Source organism: Ailuropoda melanoleuca, chromosome 1 (assembly GCF_002007445.2).
Source record: "Ailuropoda melanoleuca isolate Jingjing chromosome 1, ASM200744v2, whole genome shotgun sequence".
NCBI classification, from domain to species: Eukaryota; Metazoa; Chordata; class Mammalia; order Carnivora; family Ursidae; genus Ailuropoda; species Ailuropoda melanoleuca.
Window position 1 is genome coordinate 201,649,528 of NC_048218.1, and position 11,461 is coordinate 201,660,988.

General features: G+C 42.6%; 1 protein-coding gene across 1 annotated transcript; it reads left to right on the forward strand.

Moving 5' to 3' along the window:
- The first annotated feature begins 1,508 nt into the window (after positions 1–1,508).
- On the forward strand, positions 1,509–2,441 carry LOC100464337 (olfactory receptor 2A5). Its single transcript, XM_002921817.2, has one exon. The coding sequence runs from the start codon at positions 1,509–1,511 to the stop codon at positions 2,439–2,441; it is 933 nt and encodes a 310-aa protein (XP_002921863.2).
- Positions 2,442–11,461: the final 9,020 nt, after the last annotated feature.

The following is an 11,461-nucleotide window of genomic DNA, read 5'->3' on the forward strand; positions in this document are numbered from 1 at the left end:
TCTGGTGTTCACGGTGAGCAGGCCCCAGTACCTGCATCAGCCTTTGTCAAGGGAACGGGGAGAAGCCCTGTACCTCAAAGTCCCTCTTTCAGAGACAGTTGGAGGGTGAAAGATCATCAGCTCTCACCTTCAAAATTTCTGCTGACTTCTGTGCAGTTTCTTCTAAGTCTAATCCTATCTTAAGATAAGACAAAGGCTGGCATCACAGTGAGTAAGAGGCCTTTTTCAAAGTGTGGCAGTTGAGAGAAGCTGGGGTCTGAAGGAAGTAAAAGCTCCAGAAATTAGCATCCTGAACAAGAGGTACAAGGTCAACTTATGGGCAGGCAGCTTTCTGATTTTAAGATAGGGTTGAAATTTCCAGAGCTGGAATCATAAGCTGCCTATTGAGAATGATCATGTGTATTATGAATTGTCATAGAATAGGTGTATATAATTGGTTCTAGGGAACATTTCAGGATTTCCCTTTCTGTCATCCTTGTGGCCATATGGTTGGTGGGATGGCAACCAGAAAAAATGAAAGAAGAGTCAAGAGACTTGATTAAATTCTGGGATAGGCACTTTGGATGCTATTCCTAATGTAATGGCTTCTACCCATCCATCCATCCATCCATCCATCATCCATCCATCCATCCATCCATCCAACAAATGGGTGCTATATTAGGTACTGTCCAAATGCAGGGGGGCCAGAAATAGCGTCTATACAGAACCAGGGAAGCAGTCCTGCAAGAGGGTAGAGTGGCAGCAGGAGTCAAAACATTATATAGTTAAGTCTTCACATGATAACCACTTGCCCCGACCCTACACCATAAATTGCTCCTATGAATGCTGCCCAGATTAGTGATGTTGCTCTGCTCGTGCTCAGAAGGGAAACAGTCAGATTTTCCTATGTAGCAACAGGAAGTACAAAAGTTAGTGCCAACTTCATTTGCTAAAGCCCTAAAGCTAGTGCACAGAGAGGGCAACAGATCTCCTTGAGGTTGCATTCATAAATCTTATTCCCTCATTCATTCATTCATTCACTCTATTATTTATTGAGCAATGTACTCTGCAAGTTATAAAATAAGAGCAAACCAAATGATAAGAAGAAAGTGGGAACAAAATTTGAAAACTAAATCAATTAGAAAGTAAAAGTATATGAGAATATGGCTATGGGACTTTCCCCAAAATGAAATAATTAGTCATCCTGGAAAACAAATTATTCTGGGGCTGCTATCATGATAGTAAAAATATGGATCTTGCAATCAAAGTTAGATGAAATTCTGTAGACATCAGCGTACATGCAACCTTGCGCTCACTTACACTGCTTACCTGAGTAGATTTCCTTTCTGCTTTACTGTGGATCAAGGATTTGACGAAATGGCTCTGAAAAGGATTGCCAGCTGAGGTAACACACAGGATGTACTTCAAACCCCCTCTCTCTGTTTGATCACTAACCCAGACCTGCATTCGCTCCTCAGCACACAGCCGACTCCAGCAGCTGTGACTGTTACAGATACTCTTGCCAGGGAATGATGGAAAATCAAACATGGGTCACAGAATTCATTCTTCTGGGATTCCCACTCAGCCCAAATCTTCAGGTGTTCCTCTTTGGACTCTTCTCCCTCTTCTTTGTCTTCACCCTGCTGGGGAACAGCGTCATCCTGGGGCTCATCTGGCTGGACTCCAGACTGCACACCCCCATGTACTTCTTCCTCTCCCACCTGGCCATCGTCGACATAGCCTATGCTTCAAATAATGTCCCAAAGATGCTGGCAAACCTTCTGAACAAGGAAAAAACTATCTCCTTTGTCCCATGCATAATGCAGACCTTTTTATACATGGCTTTTGCTCACACTGAGTGTCTCATCTTAGTAATGATGTCCTATGATCGGTACGTGGCCATCTGCCATCCCCTACATTACTCTGTCATGATGAGCTGGAAAGTGTGCACCATTCAGGCTGTCACTTCCTGGGCTTGTGGCTCTCTCCTGGCCCTGGTCCATGTGGTTCTCATCCTGAGACTGCCCTTCTGTGGGCCTCTTGAAATCAACCACTTCTTCTGTGAAATCCTGTCTGTCCTCAAGCAGGCCTGTGCTGACACGAGACTCAACCAAGTGGTCATTTTTGTGGCTTCTGTGTTTATCTTAGTCGGGCCCCTCTGCTTGGTGCTGGTGTCCTACTCGCGCATCCTGTTTGCCATCCTGAGGATCCAGTCCGGGGAGGGCCGCAGGAAGGCCTTCTCCACCTGCTCCTCCCACCTCTGTGTGGTGGGGCTCTTCTTTGGCAGCGCCATTGTCATGTACATGGCCCCCAAATCCCGCCACCCCGAGGAGCAGCAGAAGATCCTTTCCTTGTTTTATAGCCTTTTCAACCCTATGCTGAATCCTCTGATCTACAGCCTGAGGAACGCAGAGGTCAAGGGCGCCCTGAAGAGAGTGCTGTGGAAGGAGAGATCGATGTGAGGGATGCCAGGGACAGTCTTAAATGTGGAACACTTGTTTTCTATGAGATTTGGAGGAACAGTAATATAACAGCTTTAAAAATCTAATGTCTCAGATTGTCAGTATTCAAAATGTATATTGATCAGATTCTGTCCGTAAAATGGGGTACTGCCAGACCACAAAGCACAGGCGATAAGAGGATAATTTCGTACTGGTGAAGCACCGAGCAGAGTCATGGACTCCTCCAGCCGGTTCCCAGCGCTACCTAAGGTCCAGTTTCTTTTCTTATGAGGCCTTTTTCTCTCTCACATCTCCCCTTAAATTTATCTAAGATGTCTGTCTCCCTTCTTGCTGTAAGTATATGCTAATAATGCCATAATATATTCTGTACAATAGTGCACCTCTAATAAAAGAATAAATACTGACCTTGTTATGCAGCCCCCTCCTGAGAAATGCACTAAGGAACTTCAAGTCTAAGGATGACATTAGTTCTGAAAAATTATCTGAATCTGAGCCCATGGAATCTATTCTGTGAAAAGCGAAGTTTAACTTTATGGATTTTTTTGTATGTATGTGAGAGGCCAAGAAATATCAGAATCTTTGCTCCACTTTATTTAATTCTGCTGCATTTAATTTAGGTGAGTTTGTGTTTAGAATAAATATGAGGGGCAGTTATTCGGGAGAGTTACCTTTCCCAGCGTTCAGATTACAAAGCCATAAAACATCACAAGGGTAAGAAATTCTTCTAAAAGGAAGACAGCATGAAGGGAGGCCAATAGCTTAACATACTGTTGTAAACCCACGTTTAGGACGACTAACAAGACAAAGTTTGGTAGAGACTTGTAGGAACCTCAGCAAATTTCGAAGAGCATCTGCTCCAGGCAATATTGATCACTTATTCCGGGTCCAAGTGGTCAGAATGATGAGGGAGAGTAATTTTTTTTTTCCTTTTAACACAAGTTTGGGAACTAAGTGGCCAAAGGGTATGACAACAGTGATTTCTTTAACACCCTAAGTGTGGCATCTTTTGAATTCTCTTCCTCTCTGGTAGGATCACATGCCATTCGGGTGTTCGATATAAATGATTGTATATTATTATCCATGTTCTGTAGATCTATTTTTTTACATGCTCTCATGTATCAATATCAGTCCCCATTTTTCTTCTTCCATGAAATTAAGATGCACAGGGGAAACCTTTGCCTTCCATCTCTCTCTTAATGCATGATTTTCCTCTTCTCAAAAAGCCTCATTGCTGACTATCTCATTGACTATTCTACTCATTAGTTAACTTGGGCAAAACATTTTGTCTCTGGCCGATATCTGAGTCTCCATATCTCCACAGTATCAGGCCGTTGCTTGCACAGTCCTGCTCTGCTTGCCCTGCTCCCTCCCGCTACACCCCGCCTTGCTATCCTCTCCTCCCCCCCAAATAATTTGAATTTAAAAAAAAATATTGGCTCTAAATGTAACAATAAGCACTACAGAGTTACTGTATGACCTGTTTTAAAAGTAGAAAGAAGAAAACAAGCAATATTTTTATAAAAATGATGTTGTAACTATACCTAGAAAATTATTATTCACTAAAATATGTATACCTTAACTTAAGGTTAAAACCCAAAAAGGGAAGAAGATGAGGCAAATACAGGATAATGTGTCTCATAGAAAATATCAGCCATAGGTTTGGATTCAGAATGTTTCTACAAGGACCCATTAGAAAAATCAGGGGATTGCATTCACTTTTATGTCAGTTCAAAAATAATTGAGAAGACATAGACCAGAAAGACCAAGCTTCTGCCAAGGTAACTGGGATAGATGAGTTATAAAGAGATGTCCTCCAGCCAGTCTCAGGAAAGGCTCCGATTCAAAAAGAGAAAACAAAACGAAAAACTACATTTCGTCAAGAAATTACAGAAAATGCCTGAGTGTATGAGAGATTACTCTTAATTGTTTCAATATTTGAATTATAGGACTTTAATAAACAGATTATATTTTGTTGTTATGACGTCTTTTTATATATATTCTTTTAATGTTAGTCCCAGTTTCCGAAGGGCTGAGGGCAAGAGGAAGAAGGGTGCACTTACTTAACGTGGAGGAGTCTGCTGGGTGCTTCCCAGATGTCATCCCATCTTTCCCCAATGACACTGGAACGTAGACACAGTGGAGTAACAGCAACTTCTCCTCGGCAAAACAGATGCCAGAAGAGAGCACTCAAGATGATGGGGGAAGCATCACTCTACTATTTTATATTTAGCCAAAAATTCATTCAGCAATAAGAGAACCAAACGAGACAAAATCTTATAAGTCTAGCAAAATGTATCCCCCACAGGCCTTCAGTGGAAGAACTCTAAACTGATGTACTTGGATCTTTTTTGAAGTGAAAGTGTATGATGTAAGGAAAAAATGCTGAGCGCACAAGTTGCTAAAACATGTTAGTAAATGTAGCTGTTAATGTAGACAAAATAGCTTTTTATATGAAAAAAGGAAAAAGAAAATGCTTATCAGCCATGAAATGTTGATCAAGTAATACAAACGAGTCATTAAATCAAAAGAAGTCCCTTGTCATGGCTAGCAAGAAGATGAAAATCTTGAATAATCGTAGACTCCATTAGAAAAATTTAGAATTAACATGTGCATTAAAAATTTAAAGGGGTGCCTGGGTGGCTCAGTTAAGCGTCTGAATTTTTGGCTCAGGTCATGATCTCAGGGTCCTGGGATCAAGCCCCACGTTGGGCTCCCTGCTTAGGGGGAGTCTGCTTCTCCCTTTCCCTATGCCCCCCCTACTCGTGCTCTCTCTGTCTAATAAATAAATAAAATCTTTTAAAAAATTTTTAAGGTAGATCACCTTTGCTGCCTCTGAATCCTTAACCTCATCAGGTAGTAACTTCAAAGTCTACCCACCCCGCAGTGATGCCATGGACTTCTAGGCACAGGCAAGGACCTGCACACAGCTCCTGAATTTTGTTGCCAGCTGGGTCAGCTCAGTGTCTGTGCAGCCCGGCTGTCCTGACCCCAGCAGTACCGTGCCTCACTCGCCACAGATGACTGTTCCCAAAGGATTTGAGGCAAGAGTGAGTTTCATAGGAGCGTTAGAAGAGGCACCTTGGAAATGGGCACAGCCAGCTAGGAGGTTGGGGATTTCCTGCTAAGACCGGCAGGTTTGATGTTCTAGGGTAGGGTAAGTTCGCTGAAGCTGAGTTGGGATTGTGATTGGTGTGTGTTAGGATTCTCCATAGGTGTTTCCTGCAAGTGCAGGACTTAGGTTTCATTTTTGGCGTGGGCCGGGCCACTGGGGCAGCCTCTGTGCTGTGGGTCCTGATATACTCATTAACTACCACAAAATATGCTGGTGAGGAGGTTGAATGGGGTGATCTTTATCTGAGGAGGCAGAATAAGCACATTTTTGAGGAGCGATGAGGGATAGAAACAGAAGAATGTTCACCGTTAGCCCAGAAGGCTGACCTATAGCCTGCATAGTTCCGACAAGGATCTGATACATACTGGTTGCTACATTCTTTAAGGGCCTCATGCTGCCTGTACATTTCACCGCTAGTTAATATCCTCCTGCATGATAAACACCAGAGAAATCTTGCAAAAGTAGTTTTACGAGTAGAAATTCGAGGGAACATTTATGATCTAATACTCTCTGCATGTCCCCTTGAGCACTGAGCGTATAACCACCAGCTTCATACAGCAAAAGTGAAGCTCTTTCTGCTCATGGGTCCTGTCCCCATGCTACTTAAATAAGCTTACAAAGTCACACCGCAAAATGTCTCAAGAATTCTTTCTTGGCCGCTGGGCTTGATGACTCCACAACGAGGAGTTTTATTTTTCTTTGAAGGCGTTCAATTTGTGACTGAGGATTTTGCCTTTCATTTGAGAATACTAATGTTGTTAACCATGAGAACGATGATATTGTCAAGATTCAGCCCTTGCCTTGAATGGATTAGCACCCAGTTAATGCCATCAAGAAACTTCCAGAAGAGTGAGCCTGAATAGAACAAAATTAATGATTCTGAAAGAAAATACGCTGTTCTCTATTAATCTGCTAGATAAGCAACAGAATCTATCAGAGTGGTTTATGAACCGACAGAAAACCAGGTGTTGAAATGGGAATTTTTGAAGGAATGAAAGAAAAGGCAAAGTCCAAGGAGGAGAAAAAATGAAAAGAAAAAAATAATCACAAGAAATGGTCCTTGCCCTTCGCTGACCTTGGGAATCGCCTGGGAGCTTTAAAGAATCCTGAGGCTTGGGCACACACAAATTAATTAAATCAGAGTCTCCAGGGATGTGTCCCAGGGTCAGCATTTTTTTAAGGGCCAGGTGTAGTTAGGTTTAAGGACCACTACTCTAAAGAAATACTTTATTTTCTTGATGATTTTTGAGAATGGTAAGTTGCTTGGAAAGATGGTCCACAAACAGGATGAAAATATCCTGGAATCCTAAAAGATGCCCCAGTTTAAAAAAAAAAAATCAGATTCTGGCAAACCTAAGATTTTCCTGGTAGGATTTTTCTTTCACCCCAACGAGTATTTAATTAGTGAGATACTGACCTGTGATGTTGTGATTTATAAGAAATATGTTTGGTCTTCATTCATGCTTCCTGGCTCCCAGGTCCCAAAACTCTTGTAATTTCTGAAGGATAAGAGCAATTGGGGCATCTTTTATTATAACATTCAGTCTCTTGTCCTCAGTTCCCAAAATTACTTTGGAGCCATAAAGGTGAAATGGGAGTCTTGTTATTCATAAGAAGCCCCTTTCCACCACAGCTGTTTATGTTAATGAAGTGACTTTTGGAAAGCACCTAAGATGGGAGCTGGTTGCCAGGAGAACCAGAGGGCCTGGAGGTTGGATCCATCACCAATGGCTAATGGTTTAGTCAATCATGCCTGTGCAATGAAGTCTCCATTAAAACCCAAAAGGACAGGGTTCAGAGAGCTTTCATGTGGGGAACCAGAACTCTACTGTGTCTGGACCCTCTGGCCAGGACCTCACCCTGCGTGTCTCTGTTCATCTAGCTGTTGATTTGCATCCTTTTTGTAAGAAATCAGAATCTAGTGAGTAAATTGGTTTCCTGAATTCTGTGAGCTGCCCTGGAAAATTAAGCAAACCCAAGGAGGGTGCACAGGAACCTCTGATTTATAGCAGCTGGTGAGAAGCACACAGGTAGTGACATAGACTTGTGATTGTCATCTGCAGGCCAAGGAGGCAGTAGTGGGAACTTCTGATCTGTAGCGGGGAGATCAGAAACATAGGAAGGGCTTGTGATTGGCTTCCAACGTGGGGGGCAGTCTTCTGGGGGCAAAATGCTATGTCTGTGAAATCTGACAGGATCTCAGGGTAGATACTGTCACAACTGAGTTGAACTGTGGAATACCTGGCTGGTGTCTAGAGAATTTTTGCATGTGTGGGGGAATCCCCCAACACACACATGATGGAGATGGGTGCAGAACCCTTTAGACCACAGCAAACATAATGAGGGCAGACACAGATAATTCTCATCCTTTCTTCTTTGATAGGGCAAAAATTACAGGCCACCTAGTGTTTCTGATAATGATGAAAGAAAAACTCTTTCCTATAAGTTGGTATGATTGTACATAAACTTTGTTCAAACCAAAAGCCTGATTTATGGCCTGCCACGTATGCATTGCACATCGGCTTTGTGAATGAGTAGACTCAAGGAAAGCCATCTTGTCCTTGGGATATTGATCAATACTTCTGCTCCCAGCATTCCTTGATGTTAAAACTCATGATTCCCACCTAATGCTCATGCATAATCTTTTGAAATTTTACAAGATGTAAAAAAGTATATAACCCTGTAAAAACCATTCATTCTCTGGAGCACTTTCTTCCCTTGGACTGTCCTACCTTGGGTTCTAATAAAACTCTATTTTGTTTTTATATGAGAGTTTTCTCTCTGTGGTAAATTTGTGTCAACAACTGGATGTAACGAAAGGGAATCACTCTGGAAACTATTAATAAACGGCAGAAATGTAAGCCATGTGGAACTAGTCAAACAGAGTAGAAAAATTCCTAGTGACTCGTACTTTGAATAATCTTGTCCTTCTGAAGCTCTAGAGTGGGGACCTGTCAGCCGTTGTCGATGTTTTACTTCCGAAGATTATGCATTGGGGTTCTCTTCCAATGGGAATAGCTCCATGATAATGTAATCAATAAGAAAGGCTGTTGACAGTAATAATGATAATAATTTTAACTCAATTACTAGCTGGAGTGTAATACATTTAAAATATCTGTATTATAGAACAGGATTAACCCTTACTTTGTATATAAATCAGGTAACATTTCATGAAAGAACAAAACATTTATGAGATTGTGAGTTTCCTGGGGGTCCTGATTGTGTCTGTCAGAGTCCACATGACAATGAACATTGTCATCAGGCAGGAAGACCACCATATTTACAAAATGCAACTAGTGTTTACTGACCTTAAGTGGAAGCTAGTCCGGAAAGGGCAGTACAGTACTTACGGTACAGTACTTTTTTAGACTGTTGGGTAATGGGTTGCCTGGATGGCTCAGTCGATTAAGCATCTGCCTTCGGCTCAGGTCATGATCCCAGAGTCCTGGGACCGAGTCCAATATCGGCCTCCCTGGGGGAGACTGCGTCTCCCTCTCCTCCCACTCTGTGCTTGCTCGCTGTAGCTTCTCTCTCTCTCAAATAAATAAATAAAATCTTAAAAAAAAAAAAAAAAAGAGTGTTGGGTATTGTTTGGGTTGGGGATAATGGTGTATGACGTAGGTGAGCAGGGAGTAACTACCTTTCCCTTGGGAATCAACTTGGAGGGGATTCCTGATTGTCAGCTTGTGAGACACAACTGTGCTTGACTTCCCATCTTCCCCTCTCCTTCCCTCTGGGTGTCAACTACCAACACGAAGCACACATTCTCCTCTGCCCCTCCGTGCGGTAAGTTGTACGTAGGCTGGTCTTGTAAGGAAGGTCTGTTGTTTTATAGTGTTTCCTGTGTCTTGGCAGTGGGTTCCATTCAGGGTAAAGAGTTAACAAATCTATTTGGGGAGCACATCTCTTTTTTTTTCCCAAAGATTTTATTTATTCATTTGAGAGAGAGAGAGAGAGAGAGAGCGCGCGCGCGCGCGCGCGCGCGCGCGCTCATGAGTGGGGGGAGGGGCAGAGGGAGAAGCAGACTCCCCGCTGAGCAGAGAGTCCAATGCGGGGACTCGATCCCAGGACCCGGAGATCATGACCGGAGCCAAAGTCAGACACTTAACGGACGAAGCCACCCAGGTGCCCCTTGGGTACCACATCTAAGTCACATTCTCCACTTAGTCTTTCTTCAATAACTCTGTCTCTCCCTTAGTTCTCAATAGGAGTGGCGTAGAAGCTTGTTCGTTACTGACAAACTGGAAGACCCCAGCGTTTTGTACCCAAGCTTGCAGCTGAGAGTAGCCACGCCGGGGCATTGGGATTATTGATTTCAGTGGCTTACCGCTGCTTGTGCTGTGTGGGTAGGGAGCTCTAAAGGACACTGGGAGCCGGGACTGCGGGAAAGGGACTTGCTTCTTCCTGTTTGCTTGCTGGCCTTGTCAGGATTGCTCAACCACTCTTCGCTTTGCCGGTGGCAGCTGGCGCCTGCTGCTCCAGCCTTTATTTTCTGACTTTTCCAGAAGGAGCCTCCTTCCTCCCCTGGAGGGCAACAGTGCAAGCCGGGGAGCACGTTCCCCTCAGAGGTAAAGTCTGAACCCTGACTGCTCTGACCTTCTAGTTTGTAACTACGCCAACTTCTGCTCTGGGTCTTAGCCCTAGGGATGGTGGCTGCTTCGCTCAGCTCCTATCCCGGGGTCACAAAGCTCCTCCACGTCCACTGCTGAAATTCTGCAACATCACTTTAGCCATTTTGTTACATTAAAATCTCTCTTGAAATATCTGTGTGACTTCTCTTTTCCTGTGGGATTCCCGTCTGATCCAAAGAGGGGTTTGAAAAACATTCTGAAATTTGGGACAATTATAGGAGTTATTACATAAACTATCTAGGCAGGTATGAGAGTTAAAGAACAGAAGATTACTATGTAATATTTCTAAAATTACCTGATGTGTTTCAAGGTGATCCAGTAATTATAGGTGTGGCATGTGTTACCTATACCCTGAGTGAAAATGCCCAAGACATTTTAGGAATTTTGTTCACTAAGTGAAGACAAAACAATGAAGTTAAAAAAAGAAGAAGAAGGAGAAGAAGGGCACCAGGTTAGACAATGGTATAGTATCTCTTCATAAAGTGAACAGAAGAAAGAAGCATAAAGAGCAAAAACAAGAGTGCTAACCAGAAAACAGAAATGGTAGATAGTCTAGTTATCTCAATATTTACATTGAATGAAAATAGATTACATGCTCCTATTTTCATTTTGATATTTTCAAACCCATAAAATACAGCTATATATCGTTTAGAAGAGCAACTAAAACACAGTCACAAAAAAAAGCCAGAATAATGGTATTGAAGAACATATCCTGTGCAAACATGTGATTGTTACATTGAAGTAACAATGTAAATACTAGGCAGATATTTGCCTTTATGTTTGTATAAGGCAGAAAGTGTTAATTAGTATAGAGAGAGTTACTATCTACAAATACAGGTAATAGGCTATCAAGAAGATGTAACGATCGTAACTATGTATGTTTGTGACAACATAGCTACCGTATAGAATTAGGGGAAAAAACCCAGAGAATTATCATGAAAAGTTTTTTAAATCCACCTTGGTAGTGGGGGATTTAGCAAAATGTTCTCAGAAACAAATTGATAACCCTGAAAAAAATTAGAAATACAAGTTCTGAAAAACAGCATTAACAAGCTTGATCTAATACGTAAAGAATCCTATGCCTAAGAAATAGATAGAGGCACCTGGGTGGCTCAATTAAGTGTCTGACACCTGATTTTGGCTCGGGTCGTGGTCATGATCTTCATGTTGTGAGATTGAGCCCTGCATTGGACTCTGGACTCCGCGTGGAGTTGGCTTGATATTCTCTCTCCCTCTGCCTGTGCCCCTCCCCCCACTAGTGCTTGCGCTCTCTCTCT

Bases quoted from the DNA above. Each gene is read 5' to 3' on its own strand.
- LOC100464337 (XM_002921817.2), top strand. From the start codon at position 1,509: ATGATGGAAAATCAAACATGGGTCACAGAATTCATTCTTCTGGGATTC.